General features: G+C 48.5%; 1 protein-coding gene across 1 annotated transcript in view; it reads left to right on the top strand.

Moving 5' to 3' along the window:
• LOC133344580 (A-kinase anchor protein 12-like) overlaps window positions 1-20593 on the top strand; it is a 104510-nt gene that overhangs the window by 53549 nt on the left and 30368 nt on the right. Inside the window, exons 3-6 of the mRNA XM_061554576.1 lie at window positions 649-4517; window positions 6856-8196; window positions 8871-8990; window positions 10166-10245. Of these exons, the coding sequence (XP_061410560.1) occupies window positions 788-4517; window positions 6856-8196; window positions 8871-8990; window positions 10166-10245 (5271 nt within the window). The 5' untranslated portion in view covers window positions 649-787. The remainder of the gene's footprint in view (window positions 1-648; window positions 4518-6855; window positions 8197-8870; window positions 8991-10165; window positions 10246-20593) is intronic.

The following is a 20593-nucleotide window of genomic DNA, read 5'->3' as shown; positions in this document are numbered from 1 at the left end:
TCAGTACGCCTTTGTGGTGGATGTTAATTCCACAGACAATTCTACCCACGTGCAGATGTTCGGCCCTTTTTGTCAATCCACTGCTGGATGAGGGCCACCTCTCTGCTGTGCCGGTCTTGGGGCTCATTTGAACGCTACCTTGCCATGCGTGTGTGGCATTGAGTTAGCATCGTGTCACTTGAGTTGGGCGTTTAATTAAAGACCACCGGAGGAGGTGACGTCATGTGCTGTGTGACGTCGTGTACTCAGTGACGTCGTGTGCTCTGTGACGTCGTGTGCTCTGTGACGTCATGTGCTCTGTGACATCGTGTCCTCTGTGACGTCGTGTGCTCTGTGACGTTGTGTGCTCATCGACCTGTGAATGCTTCCACTCAAAACCCACAGCGAACACGGCAATAATCCAGGAGACAAAGCACTGTCTATTAATGCTTGGTAATAGACAATGCTCATAATCTCCCCACAGTGTGAGCCATGAGGGTTATGGGCCATACTTCACCACACTGGCCAGTACGAGTTGGTGAAGGCAAGAGGGCCATGGACGTGTGAGCCTAGATTGTCCTTACAGCCTGCGGACAATTTGTGTGCCCTGTGTTGTCCAAAACGTTTTGAACACTAACCAAACTGTCCTTTCTCATTTCCGTTACCCAGGCACATTTTCCTGCCTCAAGGGAGAAAGTCATCGGTGCAGTGTTCACGCCACAGCGTGCGCGTGAATAAATAGCGGCAGACACAGAGATAATAAAAAAGAGACGTCGGGAGGGATTACCGCTCCACTGCCTGCAACACCATGAGCGGGAACGGCCAACAGGGCCCGGACGCCCCACCCTCCTTCGCCACGTACGCACAGGAGGATGACGATTGCGACTCCTCTGATGCCGAGCCCTCATCACAGAAAACGACGGATGCAGCAAAGGAGTGCGCCGCTTCCAGCAGGCAGCCGGCACCTGTCGTCCTTGACGACTGGGAGCTTCCAAGCCCCTCCGAGTACGAAAGCCTCCCGGCCATTCCGCAGCAGGGACCGGGGGCCTCCAGGGATGCTTCAGAGACCAAAGAGAAAGGCGGCGGCGGCGGCGGCGGCAGCTTCGGTGCGACTGAGCTAGCGGCGAGCCAAAGCGGCGGTGGGGCAGACGTGGCTTCACTTCGCTCGGACTCCAAGGCGGACTCCAGGGCACCGGCTGGGGGCTTCACAAACCAACTCTCATTCTCCGATGACAAACCGAGTCCCGTGACGCACAAAGAGAACAAATTTGACGTTGACAAGCCAGATGAAAACAAGGAAGCATCTGAAAAGCCCGTGATAAAGACTCACTGTTTCCCGTGTGGAGATGGCGACGAGGTCGCACACCTCGCTCACGACAACATTCAGGGTCCAGAATTTCGACGGGATGAGCCTGTGCCATGTGACGCAGCCAGCACAGCAGCGCTGCCAAATGAAACTGACGGTGCTCAATTAAGCAAACCCGCCGCGCCAAATACCGAATCGTCCGGCAGTGCGGCTGAAAACGGCAAACGGCCCCAAACCGGCAAAGAAAGCCCCGAACCTCACGAGGAGACTATAGCGGGATTTACAGAGCCTCAAGAATCAGACGGAGGCTCCTCTGCTGAGGCTCCGCATCAGGAGGGTTCAAGTGGGCTATTAACCTTGAAGACGAAACAGGTGACATTCAGCGAGGAAGTTTTGGTTGAAGAGAAGTTCGATGAACCTGGAAATGGCGAGAACGTTTTGAGCGTCGTGAACTTCAGTGCAATGCCTGCAGACGCGGATGAGACCTGCGCCTTCAGATCGTACGAGGCCTCCAACAAGAAGGCATCAATGCTGCGATCCTACACGCTGCCCAACACGTACACGTTCGATTACAGGGGGGAAGACGACAACGACATTCTGGACGCGGCCTCGCAGAGTAAGACCCTGAAAAGTGAAAACCAAAAACTGGAGCGGAAGCTTTCAGAACAGTGCTTGGGACAGAAATCCGACAGTGCTTGCATGTTTACAGAGCAGGTGGTGGCTGGTGATTTGTCATCCAAACAGCCCGAGGTTTTGGAAATGGAACATAATCTACAGGAGGCAGATAAAGAAACAAAGCAACAAAACGATGCCCTCAATATCCATGCAGGCAACGTGGGTGTGGATGAGTCAAGTTTCACCAGCATTGTTAATTTGCGAGCTATTCCTGAAGGGAGAGAGGCGGCTGATTTTCAGACCGATAAACCTCTGCCCATAGATGCGGGTTCTGCTCAAGACCAAAGCTTGGGCTTCACAGCAACATCGTTAAACCATCACTCTGAAAAGCCTACTCCGCAAAGAGATATAATATCCACAGATTTTCTACCGATTGAACAGAAAGCATCCAAAATAGTGCTACAGGGAAGCAGTTCTCAAAAGGTGAAATCGAGTCAAGGAGGAGAGAGCCAGGGTGCCATCAAAGGTGACAGCCTCGCAGAAGAAATAAAAATGCCCGAGGTGCAAACGGAGCAACCGTCCTTTCCAAAAGTGGAATGTGAAGCCAAATTTGGTGATAAGAGGAGTAACGACGCACACGTGCTGCAGGCGGATGGTGACAAAACCTCTATAGAGAAATTGGAAGATGAAGAAAAATCTATTGAGGCGTCGGAATGCAAAGATATTATGAAGGACGACAAGAATGGAAGCGCGATTCCGGAGTTGAAATGTGCAGATGCATCACGAGCGGAGAGCGAAAGCGACGCTTTGAGTGCCGGTCATACAAAAGAGCCCACACAACAAGGTCACGTCGAAGAACCTCGGCCCGGAAAACACGCCCCGGGTGACGCTGAGTCCACACCAGTGGAGCACGCAACAACCTGCTCCAGTTCAAATGGGAAAGACGCGGTCGCTATTGGACCGGACACCTCCAAAACCGACGTAGCCAGCATGTTGGAACCCCACGCGCAGTCCACGCCACTATCGGCGCCACTGCAGTCGGAGCTCGATTTCTACGCCATGAAAGCAATCGACAGCGAGTCGGACGCCAGCTCTGACGACGAATTGCAGTGCAATGTCGTGGACCAGTTTGGAAAGCCGACGTCGGGGGACTTTCTCACAGCTGGAGGGGCCGGGGAAGATGGCCAGAAGTCAGCCGGCCATCACGGACACTCGAGGCTCTCGCCGTTGGAGACAGCTATCTTGTCTGAGTTTCAGGAGGACAATAGCGACGAGGAACAGTACTTCCCATCCGAAAAGGCGTCTGCGGCAAGCGCTCGGCAAGAGTTCCCTCCGGAGCACGCCAGGCAGGAGGAACGGAAGGAGAGTGACTTCAGCAGCTTTCGCTTTCACTGCATCGACCCGCAGGATGAATCTGCGTACTACGAGTATCCCCCCGATGCGAAGGGGCACGGACACGACGTGGAGTATATGGAGCTGAACACGGCTGGTAAAGAGGCCCTCCTTGCTTATTCGAAACAATCGGCAGAAACGAAACTGCTGGACCAAGCATCAGGAGGCACCCCAGAAATAGATATCACGCAACACATGCATCCAGAAGAGGAGGAAGAGGAGGAAGAGGAGGAGGAGGAGGAAGAAGAAGAAGAGGGTTTGGTTCCAAGGTCTGACACAGAGGACACCTCCGCAGAAATGAAGCGTGTTGAAGCAGATCCGTACAAGCCGGATTCTCTGTCGGTGGACAAAGACAAGGATTTTATTTTCAGTTCTCCTCTAATGAAGTCCGACCTCCCCGTGCTGAGCGCGCGGGAGTCTGAATACCACCCGGCCGGTGTTCTGTTCGAGAACGTGACCCCAACGCGGTCACTCTCCGGTGCAGACAAGCGTCTTGGAGGAATAAAATACTCGCTGAGCGTGGACGTGAGCAGCGTGCTGCGCCACAATGACGGCAGCGACGATGAGAGCGACAAGGGTCACCACCACCACCACGCTCGCGTGGCGTACGAGAGAGAACTGCCGGGCCTCAGCGAGCAGGAAAAGAGCCCCGATTCTGAGATCGCGCCACTCAAATTTGCCGAGGAGCAGCTGTGTCCAGCGCACGTTCCGAGAATATCAACAACGCCGCCGCCCCACGACGACGAATACACCCAGGACACCCTGGGCGAGGGAGCTGCGGCTCAAAAGGACGCAGCGTTCACTGATTATATTCATTCAGAAAGTTTCAGTCCTAAAAAGAGCATACCACACGCTGAGTGTTTGCCTCCAGCAAGGGAGGAATCTCAACCGGATGAATCGATCAAAACAGACACAGCGGCAAACGCCGAGCAGAAGGAAGATGCCAAGCACGCCACAACCACTGACGTTCAATTAAAGCAATCTGCCGACTCGGGCTCCGAAGGCGTCGCTGAGACACAACGCCAGGCGGAAGACGGCAAAGGCCTCTCCGAGTCGCAGGTGGAAGTGTTTGTTAACGAGGGTGCCGAGGGACAACAGCGAGATTCGAAACAACAAATCAAAGACAAGGAGATGGAGACAGCGGAGGAGCAGCTGGCGAGGGCAGAGGCACGGCACGGCGCTGAGCAGGATGCCAAGCCCACGAAGCCACATTCAACAGCGAGCGGTAAGGTTCGCATTGAATCAAGCGACAGATGGCGTGTGGCAAGGTATGCACGTATGTTGAACTTCTTTTGCACCGTACGTAGCCAACCCTGCTAATCGGAGGTGTGGAGGGTAAGAGTGGGCTAATGCCACCTCGTCTTACACGGACAATTTAATTTGGTATTCGTGATAGCTTTGTGTTGTGCAAGTTGTCTGGGTATGAAATTGACGGTCGAATACAGGAAACCCAGCAGGGAAGTTCGGTACAATTATATATACCAACGTATGTTTAATTTGAACATCATCATCATCATCGAAATACAGCAGATTATCCACGTACAATTTCCAAGTGATCTCCACAGAGTTCAGAACGTTGCCCTGTGGATTCTTGTTTGGTGTGATCCATAGAATGTAAAATTGGTGAGCAACTGAAAATATCCAGAATCATCGGTGTTCTCAGGCAAATTAGCATTCAGCACTGTGCACGCACACATGTGCTGGCTGTTACAACACACACGACATGCTAAGTAGGATACATTACGCACACTCGTTAGGGCAGTGGCACAGTAGTTAGTGCACTGCACTACGAAGCCAGCAACCTGAGTTCAATACCCGGCCATAGATACTACCAGTCGTGAGTGACATCTGAACTGGTTCATTCCACTGTCAGAATCAGAGTGACCTATGCAACCGACGTGATGGAATTCTAATTGCAACCAGCACTGCATTGCACTTTGAGTAGTACCACCGATCCATACACATAGATTATGACACTTCACATGTCAGTCACTGGTGAGTGTCTCTTGAGTTTATTTGGTGAGTAATATGTGAGTGGTGAATGTCCTGATGAGTATCTCGTTAGGGTCAGGAGTCAGATAAGTATCCACACATTTGTAGGCCAAATATGATCAATATTACACTGCTGAAAATTAACTGTTCCTGTGTGACTCTGGGCAACCATTCCTCAATTTCTGAAGAAAAAAATCCAATTGGCCTCTCCGATGGTTAAATAAAGGAGCGGGATATGTGGCGGTTTGCGCAACATTTAAGCACATACCACTATCAATGCAAATGCACACGACCGAATCAGAACCAGAATATTCATTTACACTGGAGTTCATAATCATCATATTTGCAGTTCGGTTAGCACGATTAAACGCTTGGTATAAACCCCCCAGTCAAAGCATATTTTTACGTGAAAATGAAGAAATGGAAGGTGATTTATTTATTTAGCGAATGATTTTACGCGTGACCGTCATACAGTTAGAGCGCCAGATATGCAAGAAAAGCAAATAATGTAATATTTGTAGAATGTTATATTGTGTGTGAGTGGACGTCAGGCCCACGTAGCAACAGAGCAGTGTGACAGCCTCCTCTTCCATCCAGAACGTGCAGGGCGAGCTGGAATGGAAGGCGATTTAGCATGAATGGCGGCTCAGGCTGATGCCACCGGCAACCGGGGGAGGCGAGGACTTGGGGGGGGGGGGGGGGTGGAGAGGTTCGTGGACGAGACGCCATGGAGAGAGGGGGCTGGATGGCGCTGGGGGTGTCTTTAAACAGCCACGCGAGTGCTGCACTGCTGCACCCACGGCTCGGATGCATTAACCAGCGGCGTGTGCACAGTTGATTACGCGCGCATTTGACTGAAATTAAGTCAATTGGGTAGCTACTAAATTTTAATAGCATCACGTGTCACATATGTGTTGGGAGCTGTGCTTAGCATAAATACGCCCCAATTACCATAGATAAGGTGATATTAATTATTTCTCCTCAATCCTATGTATTTGTATATATTGGTTGTTCCTAAAAAAAATGTTTATCTCTGGCAACCTAATGATTGACTTTTGATTTAAAGCTTTCGTGACTGCAGGGATTCATCTTCTTGGTTCTTTCGGTAAAGTCACGTAGAAGGGAAGTAATAAAATAATAAAAATAAAACATAATAAAATTATTCTCACGACGTTTCGGCCACAACGCAAGCAGCCATCCTCAGGTGAAAACCAGGTCCGTCATTCGGACTCTGTCGCCTCGACGGACCTGGTTTTCACCTGAGGACGGCTGCTTGCGTTGTGGCCGAAACGTCGTGAGAATAATTTTATTATGTTTTATTTTTATTATTTTATTACTTCCCTTCTACGTGACTTTACCGAAAGAACCAAGAAGACTAATGATTGACCTTAAAATTATCGAGGATCCATCGCGTTGCCAATGGACTTCTGAAGTTCAGATAGTGAACAATTACGCTTGAAATTTCCAACATTTTCAGTGACGAAGCATCGAGAAATGAGGTATTTGAAAGTTAACTTAAAAAACAATCTTTCCGTGGGGTTTTCACCCACGCTTGTTTGTTGACCCTGCAGGCTTCAAAGAGCCAATTGTGCACCAGGAGGCCATCGACGAATCGGGGGACACGGTGGACACCGACACCCCCCTGAAAAGTCCCAAGTCCTTGCCCGCCGAAGATAAAGCTCACGTCCAGACGGAGACTCCGCCAGCGGAGACACAACCAGCGGCTCCGGCAGGGGTCGAGGAGGCTCCGGCTTGGGGAATGGAGGCGGTTGCCAGCCACGAGGTGCAAGCGAGGCGACCCACAGAGGAAGAGGAGAGCATTCAGCCCGAGAAGGTTCTTCAGGCAGAGGAACGGCACATCGTCGGGGAGGAAGACGCAGCCCACGCTGCGGCACAACAATCGGAGGGCGACAGGAAGCCACCCGTAGAGGCAGAGCAACCTGGTGACGTCGAGAAGCAGGCCGCAGCTGAAGACGCCCATTTGGAGAGCCCCTTAGCTGCCAGTGAGAGCAAAGCGGCCGCAATGAGCGACCTTGACAGTAGCACGTGCACACCAGATGTTGGGAGCACGGTAGACGTGGATAGAAAGTTAGACACCGTGTGCGAACCTGAGGAAGCGGTGGAGGTAGATGTTGAACACAAGCCTGACGAGACAAATGTAAAAGTTGAAAGCAAGCCGCAAGAGGAGAGCCAGCCAGATGCTGTGACAAAGACAGACGCAAAGGACGTTCCAGTTATTGAGAGCAGCTTAGAGGGCAGCGGGCTAGATATGGAGAGCAAAGGAGAAGAGAAGAGCACTCCGGATACTGAGAGCAAACTTGAAGGGACGAGCGTTGCCCACATTGACAGTGAACTGGACCAGAAGAGCATTCCGGATGTTGAGATCAAGCTTGAAGAGAAGAGTCTTCCAGATGTTGAGACCAGGTTAGAAGAGAAGCACATTGCAGATACTGGCAGCATGCCTGAAGAGAAGAGCACTGCGGATATTGAGAACACGCCAGGAGGAAATACAATTCCCGAGGATAAGCCAGAAGCGAAGGGTGATCCGCATAATGGGGACAAAACAGAAGGTGATACTAAACCAGATGGTGATGAAAAGCCAGAAGAACAGAGCCAGCCTGAGGCTGAGAGCAGAGCAGACATCGAGAGCAGAGCTGACGTGGAGGGGGGAGAAGGAGAAGAGGAGATGAGCGAAGTGAGTAAGGAATGCGTCCCAGAGAGCGAGTTAAAGCTGGAAGAAGAGAGCAGCAAGATGGTGGAGGAGGAGCCGGAGGAGGAGGAGGAAGGGGAGAGCCTCGCGGATGTGGAGATTATCGTGGAGAGGAGAGACAGTGACCAGGTGGGGAAGCGGTCCCTTCCCAGCTCTCCAGAGAAGAAGTCTCCCAAGAAAGATGCAACGAAGCGCAGAAAAGGTTGTGGATTGGGAACTCTCATTGAAATGTATTCAGAGTTCATGGGCTCGGTGATGTTTAGTGTTGTGTTGTCCTGTCGTGTTGGTAAAGTGTTCAATGGTAATTTGTAATGTAGAACCAATCTGACTTTGCACCAATGAACATGATATGTTTAAATGGTTAAAACAAGTTAATTTCGTTGATTAAAGTTTATATTAAGGGACATGACATGCAATTAAACATAATTCATAGCCTTTAGGCAATTGAGGTGTATCTCCCTCGCCTTGCCAACCCTGACGATGGCTGTTGCATATTTGGAGGCTGCGTTTTCTCTCTCCCGGTGGTGGTCACGTGGGATATTTCTCCAGGTTTTTATGTTTTTGCCCTCCACATTTAGAATCAACATGCATTTAGATTAGTGTTTTTACGTGACAATGTTTAAATGTTCTAAATGAACGATACTTTTGATTACAATGTACGGACAAGTTCATTAGTTGAAATTAGTTAATGGATTGTCTATCCTAACGAATGCACGTTGCAGGACCTTTCTAGTTCCCCACTGATCGTGCTTTAATGGGTTCATTCTGATTGATGCTTCTGTCTGCCTCTGCCACTCATCTAACCATCTCCCCGACTCTCCCCACTGACCTTTCGCACACCCTCCTTGCGTGCTCGGTTACCCTGCGGCCGCCCAGTGGGTAAGAAGGGAGACCTGACCAAGCGCGCCGAGCTCCGCTCCCCCGTGAGAGCCAGCCGAGCCACGGAGAGGCCCCAGCGAGCCTCCCCGCACGCCACCGGCAAGAAGCGACAGAAAGGTGACGCCCGTCCAGCCATCCTCCCCCACCAGCGAGGCAGCATCGTCTCTTGTTTCTGACTCTGCTGATGAGACACCGCGAGTCGAAGCCAGTCCATCCGGAGTTTGCTTGCGTTGACGCAATGCTGCTGAAATGACGTGCTTCTTTGGCCAGGGCGGATATCTAATGTTTGGATATGTGTTCTGGTACTAAATATATTTAGAAATCCTATTATATAAAGGAACTATTCTTTGGAAGTTTTACAATCATATGCGAAGTGGCACAAAGCTTGAGTCTTAAAGTATGAAACTTAATTAGCAAGCAAAATATTTTAACCATAATTTGCCTTGTTGCCTCAAGATGAAGCCAGTCTGCCCATGAGCACTGCGACACGACCGCCACTTCGTGGCGATTGGCGGTCGCCACTGTCGCTGCTGGTGGTGTTGCAACACGCGCAGCACACTTTGGAGGGCCGTCACTTTGCTTTAGAGGGGGATCTCGTCCCGGCTCCTTCTCACTCGCCGTGGATTTGTGAACATTGTAAAACCTCATCTTCGCCAAGTGCAGGGGGGACGCGTGGTTGCCGATCCAACCTCGAAATAATGACGCGGGGAGGTGGCCAATGGTGCAGATGTTGGACGAAGGACCAAACAGGCCATGAGCGTGCTGCGGTGGCCAAGAGAAGTTAACTTCCCCGCCTGGTGTACAGGAAGTCGTGGGTTTGATCCCGACCCTGACACCTGCTGTATATTTGGAGTTTGTGTGTCTCTCTCCCATCATCATCATCATCACGGTGGCTCGGAGAGATTGTTGACTACCCCGCTTGTTATACAGGAGGTCGTTGGTTCGATCCCGACCCTGGATATTTGGAGTTTGCATGTTCTGCCCGTGGTCACGTGGATTTTTTCTGAGTCCTCCAGTTTTTCCCTTCACATTTAGAATCAACGTGCGTTTAGAGTGTTTGGCTTCTAGAAATATCCACATGAATAGCCACTTCATTGGGCTATCATTTGTGGTCAGGTCGCTTCTGAAAAAGAGATATGTAACTCAATGGTCCTTACCTGATAAAATAAAACATTGTTTAGTTTCAAAAGAGCTACCTCCTTCTGACAGAGCCGGCCTACCCGGGCTTACGGGAAGGGCAAATCAAAACGCACGTAACCGACCGGTCTGATTCTGTGTCTTGTGCACTACAGCTCCTCCAAAAGCGGACGCAGCAGGAGTGGAGTTGCCTGCTGCAGGACAGCAGACATTCAGCCCGAGTGCCAAGGCCAAGGTGAGGTGACGTGAGGCACCCATCTGACCATCTCTGTGATACTTGCTGCTGACGCCAGCGATGGAAAGCTTTCGGATCTGCCACTGCTTTGACATTTCTGAGCAATGTATTCGAGAGGCTGATCGTTTCATTAGAGCATCAGATGGAGTTGGGGAGGGAGATGGTCCTGGACTTTTAAAGGTTCGAGATGACCACAGATTGTAAGTAGTACTCACACTAATTGAGCAAACACTTCATGTTGTGAGGCCTAAAGTTAGATTATAGACTCGTGAGTTATTACAAAAACACAGTGCCCCCGGCAAAGATTAGGCACTCCCATTGTCTCCAGGTCTGCTGAGACCACTTCCCATCTCATTCCAAACAATTGTTTATTGATTTTAATCAGACGTTCAGTACAGCGACTCTCAGGGGCCCAGCGGTGGCATCAGCGGTGGCATCAGTGGTGGCATCAGCGGTGGCATCATCAGTGGCATCAGCAGCGCCGCCTGCCAGCGCTGCGCAGTTTCACGTCCTGCCCAATCAGGGGGGGGTCGGCTCTTTATCCTTTTTCAAAGTAAATTTGTTTAAATTAACTTTAACTATTAACATTAGATTGTTTTGGTTAAATGTCATTAATCATATTAATAATAAACTAATGATATGGTGATGCTGCATTGGCAGTGGTGCACAAGCACAATGAACAAACTCAACACACGTCCGTCAACATAATTTCTTTAAAAATAAAGATATAACAGGTAACATTCCGGGCAGTGATCCTGCAGCAGGCAACGTACGTGTCGTCGTGTCCATTTGGACTCGGTCTGTGAAACGCGCTCACAATGACGTTGATGCGTGTGCTGTGATCAAGGGACGTCGCCCACAATGTCACCTGTTATATCGGGTTTTTTATTCTAATGCCACAGTTTTAATGGCGAATGTGTTCAGTTTTGTTTTAGTCAGTTATGAATGCTTCAGTCCTCCATGTGAATGTACACACGGACTGCCATTCCATATATAGTTTCATGCAGCTCCGTGTGAATGAATAAAGGTACCTGGGTGAATTAGACTAAGGGGGTGTCATCATGACCCGTTCGAATAACTATTCGAATTTTAGCACACATATGACATAAGAGCCTTAGACGTTTTGCCAAAGAATACATATATATAGCGTTCTAGGCTTCCCAATCAGACAAAGTGGTTTAATCCTCTTATCCCTGAGTTGTATTATCACGGGTGCTGTTACCTACATCTTGACAAATAAGAGGCGATGGTACTGAAACGTGTGGGCCTCTACTCCCACATGGCGGGCCAATGCCAGCGTGCTGTGGTGGGCATCCCTGAAGCCGCTCCTTCTCTGCTGCTGACGCTTCGGTCGAGAACCGTCCCCCCCCCCCCCCCCCCCACCAGCCGTCCACGCCGCTGGCTCCATCCCTCTTTCCAATCCAGGATGATGGACCTCCTTCTTCTCCTTTGCCTATGCATGGCCATTTCTATTTATTCAAACGCCGTGATCAATACAGACATCACCTTCCTGCTCTCCACAATGTCCCCTTCACCTAAAGCAAGATCCCCATGGGCCAGCAACGCACGTTACAAGACAGAACCACGTCCTCGCTGTCATCCACAACTCCTGCGTGTCACCTGAGTGCCCAGCTTTCTCCTTTGTCTTTTACATCGCTTATGGCGGCCCTCTGTTGTCGTGTCTGTCACGAAGATCCACATTTGTGCTGTGATTCTCTAAGCCATTGTGAAACCTCCTTCCCCGGGGGGCCAATAAGTTACTCGGGATGTCTCGCGTGCCCTCTTCACGAACGTCCGCACGTGCGTTTCACTGACTGCCGCGCGCCCTCCAAATCTGCCCTTAAATTTGTGTCCATGAAGGCGGTGGGAGAGTGGGGCTCTTCTGGCAGCCGTGGTGTGTGCCTCGGTAAACGAGGCATGTCCAGGGGCACTCTCCATCCATTGGCCACTGCGCTCGATGTGATGCCAATTTTTTTCCTTCCATTTGAGTCGATGCGTACGCTGACTCGGCAAGCCACTAATCACCAGAGTCGTGAATAATAATAATAATAATGCGTATGCCCGACATATCCTGCACAATCAAAGACGTGTTATATCTTTTAAATCGCAGTCACGCATACTTTGTGAGCACGATGAAGTTGATATTAAATCACTTTACACCTCATTATCAGTGTTAACAAAGCAGTCGTGTCATTTATACTGCAGTGTTATTTTGTACCATCAATGAGACCGCGGCAATTGGAATCCTCCTGATATTTAACAGAGAAAATACGTCGAGAGTTTCTGCGCCTCCTGACTTCTCAATCGGACATCGCGTTTGATTACAGAAATATATTTTTAAAATCCGCACGTTATTAAATCGTTCATTATTATTTATTAACGTTGGGCCCTATTTAAAAATCTTGACATTTTACGCCCCCCTCCTTCCCTCCTCCCGCGAGGGTCCGCCTCTGTGTCACACCCTTAATTCTATTTTAATAGAGTAATAGATGGCTGACACAACAAACCGTCAGCTGGTGATTTGTCAGGTTTTGTGTTGCCTTGCCATTGCCTCCAGCATTGATCAAAGGCACTGGAACGCATGCATGGACCATTTTGTTAAGAGCTGTTGATCTCAGCCTGTTTTGTAATAGTCCACTGGGTCCTAAAATCAATAGTCCTTGAGCGGGAACAAAATTAGCTCACATTCGAAAGTTTGCATTGCTCAGTTGAAGAGTTCACCAATGGCCCGACATGGCCTGATATTCGAAAATATCAGCAGAGCTGCATTCTGTGTCTCCACATTAAATATATTTAATTTATCTTACACCATCAGCCTTTTGACTATTCAGACCTACATAATCAATCAGCAAAATTTGCTGAAAGTAAACTCTGGACCGGTTTTGGCCTTCTGGGTCTTATCAGCAGCCAGGATTGGTCAGCAAATGCTGCCCGATTTACAGAGGTGATTGACAAGTTTACTCCGTATCATGTTGTATACAAAATTATTACGTATTATTCATTATATACAATTATTCGTTAAAATGTGTTGGGAAAAATAAATTTAAAACTATTTTTTTCACATTCTGCTGTGTCTGCAGCCCTTAAACCATCAACGATATTATGAATCCACATTCTGTCGAATCACTCTTTCACCCTTCTGACCTTCCGACAAACATTCACCTCTCAGCGCAGCCCTTCCACGGGTCTCTGCCGCCCCTGATGCAGCTCCGAGCACTGCGACCCTTCACCTCTCCCCTCTTCCTCACTCGAAGTGCTCCATCCTCCCTCACCTTGCCCCCTTACAAAAAAGGACAAAGATCAGCACCCCCCGCCCCCTCACATCATGGAACCTCTCTTGCCAGTATCAAAATATAAGAATAGGTTATATCCTTTCTGCCAATAAAACAGTTGTGTTAAGATGTTAAAACACCAAACTGAAACCTTTTTGCAAGTATATGTGGTTAATGCAGACATTAACCACAAATACCACAATTATGTGTGGTTAATGCAGACATGATTCCTTGCAAAAGGTTTCAATTTGGTGTTGTAACATTCTTGTCCCCCCGCATAGCCTATAGAGGCTGTTGGGGCAAATGCTGTTCGTGAGTAGCACCTATAAAGGCTGACAGAGTGCACGAAGGGGTGGTGTGGCCGTTACCACGCCCGGCCGCCTCTGTCTCTTCAGTGCTCAAATGTTCACACACACCGCACCAGGTACACATTTCAAGGTGAGTCTACCTCATGTCAGCTGTAGTCGTGAATTGAACTCGGGCCACTGGTGTTCGCAGCACAGTGCGCTAAGCACCGGGCCACTCTCCCCACGCTCTCTTCACACTCTCCTGCCCCTGTGGTCCTTGCACCATGACTACGAGTTGGGTCCCCAGCAGCCTCTTACATAACAATTCTCGACTACAGCGACAGCAGTCACCATAGATACGAACGCCCCCCACCGTCTCGGAGGGGCTGAAGCAGCCACTGAATCGTGCACTCACGCATTGTATGTCACAATGATGAAAGCGCACTTCAATCCTCTTTGTTAAGGTTAAACAGGTTTGTGATGTGTTTGCTGTTAAACGCCTTCAAGGAATGGGATTACAATTGAAGGTGGAAATGAAATCATAAGTGGCCTGCCACGAGGGTGGCGCTGCAGTAAGACTCGCAACTCTCAGCAAGAAATTCCGTGATTTTATTCCCGACTCGGGCAGCTTTTTGCGTGGAGTTTGTGTGTTCTCCCCCTGTGCGGCTCGAATTGTCTCTGGGTTCTCCGGTTTCCTCCCATAGCTAAAACACCATACAATGTGAATGGTATCTGCCAAACATCCCAGTGCTGAAAAATGTCAAATCACTCAACTTGGGTGACAACGCGGCAGCAGAAACATCGGCCCCGGCAGGGAAAACTTGGCAGGACCCTCCTGGAAAAGTCTTGAGACTCGGTGAGGCTTTTCTGGGTAAACAAGTGTAATAGAGGAATCAAATACAGTAGCAGTATTAATAATAATCAGCAAGCTTGTGCACGTGATGGGAATTCTAAAAACAAAAGTAAACATGTCTGCGCCGTATTTTTATGGGAATTCACTCCCAATGCGGCTGTGCTGCAGCCCTTTCGCGTGGGGCTCGGCTTGTGTGCACAATAATCTGTCGCTGCCTCTACTGAGCTCGCAACGCGTCTGCTGTTATTTGATTGGACTTGCAAACCCAGACGTGCCCCCGAACCACGTAAATTCTAGTTCCCGTGCGCCTCGCAGGCAGATGGCGCAGCTAAAGCCGCACATAATGGCCACTCAGCACAATACTAATGTCGTGAATCAAGACGCGAAGTTAATTCAAAGGTGCAATGAAATTGCGAGCTAAATATAAGAGTGGCTCTATAAACAGACGCGATTATTACTTTGAAAATGCAGAGTAAACGTTCAGTTATTAGTCTTACGAGGCAGACTGCCGCATACAGCTGTCGTGTTCATTATTCCCGATTTGTCACTTCTGGTTGTGCGTGTGTGTGTCCCTGGCTTTAATAAAAACATCCTGGAACGCTGAAGGTGGAAGGTGAAGAGGAGTCGAAGTAATTGCAGATCTCCACAGGGAGCAGGCTTAGGGTGGTGTTGACGTTTAAAGGTCTGTGCCACTAGGAATTGCAGGTTTACTCAAAGTGACACAAGTCAAATGTATTTGAGTTTAGGACATAATTTAAGCATTTAGTTGGGCCCAAAATGTAATTTTTCTGGGTACAGTATTTTATTATGTTTCATTTCGGAAAGCTGTGTGGTTGATCTCATCCAACTGTTAATAAAAGTTGGCCTGGGCAGGACAGGTCGTTAGAGGGCAGTGATGTCAGGTGGCCAGGGATGACAATAGTGAGCTTATTATTATTATAAAGATAATAATGGAGTCACAACCAAAGAAGCAGTCCAAGACTACATCCACCGCGGAGATGGAGTGATGAAATCAGCTTGCGTGCCGGTGCTGGATGGATTATTACATCACGGCTTCATGAGATGGTGGCAGCTTAAGCAGTGGATTGACCAAGGCTGATTGGTGTTGACAACGATAGATGTTTTATGTTAAAGTATCAAAGTGTAAACACAGACACGTGAACAAATAGTAAGATTAATTTGTGATTATGCTGTTTAATCAAGGTACATTTATGTTTAAATATAATGATTGTGTGAAATGGTAGTTTCAAGTTGGCTTTTGTTGGTCGTCACGTACAATGCAAACACAATTTTGGTATAACTTTTCTGCTTTCCCTCTGCAGAAGCTGCACATTCTTCAATTTATTAGCCTAATTTGTTGTTCAGGAGAAGAATTGTGGCTGACACTTAGGAAAGGTCACACGTCTGTAGCATATCTGACGCATCACAGATGAACGGTTTTCAGAGCCTGCAGTTAAAGTCTACTGGCTCGGCTCCCTCTCTCCCTCTCTCCCTTTCACTGCGTGAAGCTCTCCCCTCTCGTGCCTGGAGGCCAGAGGATGACAGACACAACGCAATAACGCAAGTCCAAAAAGCCTTCCGTGCAGCGTTGCAATTGGGGATGGAAGCCCTGTAGCCGATACAAAGCAACCGTAATGGCCATCGGAAGAGCAAATGCCACGCGCTGTCTAAAAGTATTTTTGAAATGCATTCACAGATATCACCCCAAATCCCCAGCCACTATTTCGCTGGCCTCCCGCTCTTACGCTGTCCGTGCTTTGTCCTCGGAGTTCGTGTCCGTCCACTTGCATGTCAATGAAATATTTTACTTCCTCAACATAACGTCGTCAACAGCCTATCATAAGATGCAATGACAATCATAGCGGACCACGGTCGTAGTTGGTTAAAGAAAACGTTGAATTCGCCTGCCATTCCATGTGTGCATACGCACGTGCAGCGCTGTTGTCAACACGCTGACAGATGGGGGCCTCACCTCGCCATTCTGGCAGTGGGGGTTCGTTGACCGTGCTTCACCACACTTGGGCAGTGCGGGTTTGGCGAAGGGTGGAACATTGAGGTGCAGTACAACATTGTACGTTGCTGTCCAATTCCATCTGCTGCCCACAGTGTAAAATACAACTCTCCAGCAGCCTGGCGCGTACGTTGCTCACCCATCCAGGCACTATCCAGGCACAAACCCTGCTTAGCTTCCAAGATCTGATGTGGTCTGGCACGTTGCGAGGGAGTTGCGTGTTGGTTATTTCATAAATATGAATGCGTTAATAGTAAAATAGAACTGTCTCCCTGCTGACACCATCATGGGATGATGCTGCTGCTCATGTACTTGAGCAGCAGCAGCCAGTGGAAAAGATGTCACGCTTGTGATGCCTCTCCATGGGATCACCGCTGCTCAAGTCCCACGAAGTGATATTCATTTCATCGCCCCATCCAGAGGGGATAATTGAGTCAGCCGCCCCACTATGATTTGAACTCGCAACCTTGTAATCGTGAGTCAAGCTCAGTGGCACAGCACCGCCACGGTGTGTGTGTCCGCTCGTGTGTACAGTTCAGTGTGCGGAGCGGTGGTGCAGCGGTTAGCGCGCTGCACTGCGAACCTGGTCACCCGAGTTAGATTCTCGCTCACGGCACAACACCGGTGACGATTATCTGAACCGGTCGTGGGCCTCCCCTAGGTCGGCTCAGCCTCAAATGAGTACCTGGTGCAGTGTGTAAACATCGGCACTGGGGAGACAAAGGCGGCCGGGCATGGTGCTGGCCACCCACCTCCTCGTGTGCTGTTCCGGCCTTCATAGGTACTCGCTAACAGCACTTTCTCCAACAGTCTGCTAAGGCTACACGGGGAATCTTTGTCTTTGTTTATACAGTTTAGTACATAAAGGGTGAACGCGCAGCCCTGCAATTGCCCGCTCGCGCCACTGCTGGTGGAAGAGCATCTACGAGAGGGAGCTCTAGAGGCCAAAGTCTACAATATTTTATTTTATTTCGTGAATGCCATTTTGTGATATTTTTGAAATGCATTTAATGAAAATTGCTTGACAATGTCAGGATTAAAAAAAACTATTTGATTACAAACGTGCCCATAGCACATCAGATTAAATTGATGTAGAATTCTTTAAGGAAAAATAATGTCAAGTTGCAGTTGATGACTTATGTCCGTATTCGCCCAATTCTATTTCGAGTGTAATCCATCGTTGCATTTGCTTTCACTGTCCTGCATTGGAGTATATTGACATATCCCCATCGCACATTCATACAGTTCCACTTCAAGTTTATTGTCAATAATTGAGCTACGAAAGGAATTTTCACACGTGGAGAAATTGTTATATGATCGTTTTGTTACTAGGTGATGTGTGTAACAATGGCACTCAAAAAATCCTGATTATAACTCAAACATTAACACTTAACTGTAGCTCCATTCTTTACCCGAGCTGTAATAGTAACTCACGTCTCTCATCGACACAAATTCTAAACCCTAGAGATAACCTTTCCATCATGCCTTACACAGAATAATCGTTATTCAGATGATGGAGACGGAATGATTGTCTTGGGAAACGATTGTCAGCTGACACGCAAGAGAAGCAAATGTGCCCGATGATGGGTTGTGATTCAGTGATCTTGCGATAAAATGTATTTCAAGATGAGAACAAAATTCTATTTAAAAAAAAAAAACCCGCAATGATCAGATATCATTTCGTGTGTGGCTTGAGAGGCAGACAGCTTGATGACAAAAACGCTAACTTTCTAAAAGCAATTTTCAGAGTGCTCATTATGGGAGGGTTGCCAGACTTGTGTGCTCTCCTTTGTACCACTCAACCTATTAACAACCCACCGTGCAAATAATCTAGCTTGCCGTTCACTTGTAGATCTTGCATAACCACACGGCTTAAGGATGGGTTTGCATTATTAAATGCATGACTTCATCAAAGCAGATTTATTTATAATGGAAGCAGAGATTTTCACAATTGTGGAATGGCAGATTGCAACAGAAGAATGTTTTAATTGATGGACATTTGAGCAATGAGAAGAAGGAAGGCTGCTCGGCAGCAGGCCGTGTCCGGGTTCAAAGGGCAGGGCAATGGTGGCACGCGTGAGTTCAAGGGAACGTGACCTCAGGGCCTGGCTGATTTTATTTATTTATTTATGAACTGTGATTATTACCTGGAGGTGTCTGGCAACTACTCTGTTCCATATTCAGTGCCTGCACACTTGATACCGTCCTGATTAATCAGAAATACCAGTCGCTACGCATGCAGCGGTGCAGACAGTGAGAAGCTGTTACTTTGGGGCTCCTGTCTGCTCTGTTAACTCAACAAACTGAGTGATGTCCTAAACCTGGAGATGCCTCACGGTATTATTAGGTTTTCCCAAAATGCTGGATGTCTTTAACCTAACTCTGTCTCCATTGACAAAGCAGGTTGTAGCAACAATATGATTACTAAAGTAAATAAAATGCTAAATTAAATATATTCATTAGCAATGCGTGAACAACTCTCTACCCAGAAGGCCAGGGGATCATTCTGGACAGTGAGCTGGAATGGTATTGAATTGTGATGAGTGGGGTCAGTGAACGAAGATTAACAACACAAGTGGATTGTGTACAACCGCACTTCACACCTGCCTCAGTTGGAGCCAATATTGTCATTGATCATCGCTTAATTAGGTTTGCGTGAATCTCCCTTCAGCGCAAGGCGGGGCGAGCCGAGATTCGCATTCACTTGAGGGCTTAGTGGTGGAGGTTTTTCAAATCTGGTTCAAGTCACTTTCTGAATTAATATCTAGTGGAAGAGGGCTTTATGGTAATAGTTATGTTTAATGTCTTCATATCATTCCATAGCCTTGAGTTCAACTGATCGATATATCCGCTGTTGAATATAAATCCCACTTCTTCAATTCCCTCACTTGGATCGCGAACACGATTAAGGATTATATTCCCTCTTCTTCTTCCATTTTTGTTGATCGCTCTTATCTCTCCTTTCACGTTTCCACCTCATGGTCAATCCCCACGTTCGACAGGAAACTTCCATGACGGTGCTGCTCGCAGATTCACAATGGATGCAACCGATGTTGCTCTGGCTGTAGCAATGGTCTCTCCGCTGTCCGTCATGCTGCCAGCCATCTCCTTTGGTCTGACCATGACTCCCTCTCCGGGGGTTCCCTGACCTCGACGTTGCCTTTTAAACCGCTGTGGCATTCTCTTTGATCATTTCAAACATCGCGTCGGTTTCTTTGTACGTGGTGTATGCACGTCGAACTTCTTTCGCACTCTACGTAACCAGCCGTGCCAATCGCACGCGCTCATGTTTCACAACCTGCTCCTCTTCTGGGCCATGTTGAACCGTTTCTCTCCTTCCTGCTCATTCTTGTTTCATAAAATAAAAAAATCCACGTAATGACCCTTGTCCATCCACTGCTGGATGAAGGCCTCCCCGCACTTTGCTGATCGTCGAGGTTATTTCGACCGTACTTCACCACGCTCGCCAGCGCCGGTTGGCGAGGTGGTTTTGGCAGGACCGGTTCAGAAATCGATCGCCGCTGATAGTTAGCCCCTACTGGGAGTCTAACTCAGGTTGGCAGGGTCATCGTAGCGCAGTGCACGACCACCGCACCACCGCTCTTACCCTGCTACATCTCGTATAATGTGAACTTATAAAGAGCCACTTGAAGCAAAATCGGCAGACGAAGTTTCTGAATGTATGCTATGTGTTGCTCCTTTGAATGGGCGTTATTGCTGCTGTTTCTTTCCCAGGAGCCTCTGAACCAGTGCACAGGCAAGCCACAAGCAAACAATACACATGCAGTTTGATCTGTGGCCATTGATTGATGTCATTTTATCCCGGTCAGGGGTGCACACGCATCGTGCCTAGAGCCAAAGAACGTCAGCCAACCCAGAAGCAATCGGATGAATGTTTTACTCAATGGGTGGGACGAGCCTGTGG

Source organism: Lethenteron reissneri, chromosome 20 (genome assembly GCF_015708825.2).
Source record: "Lethenteron reissneri isolate LAM-NWPU_2019-01 chromosome 20, ASM1570882v1, whole genome shotgun sequence".
NCBI lineage: Eukaryota > Metazoa > Chordata > Hyperoartia > Petromyzontiformes > Petromyzontidae > Lethenteron > Lethenteron reissneri.
The sequence above is the reverse complement of the archived record's forward strand: the minus strand, read 5'-3'. Positions and strand labels throughout refer to the sequence as shown.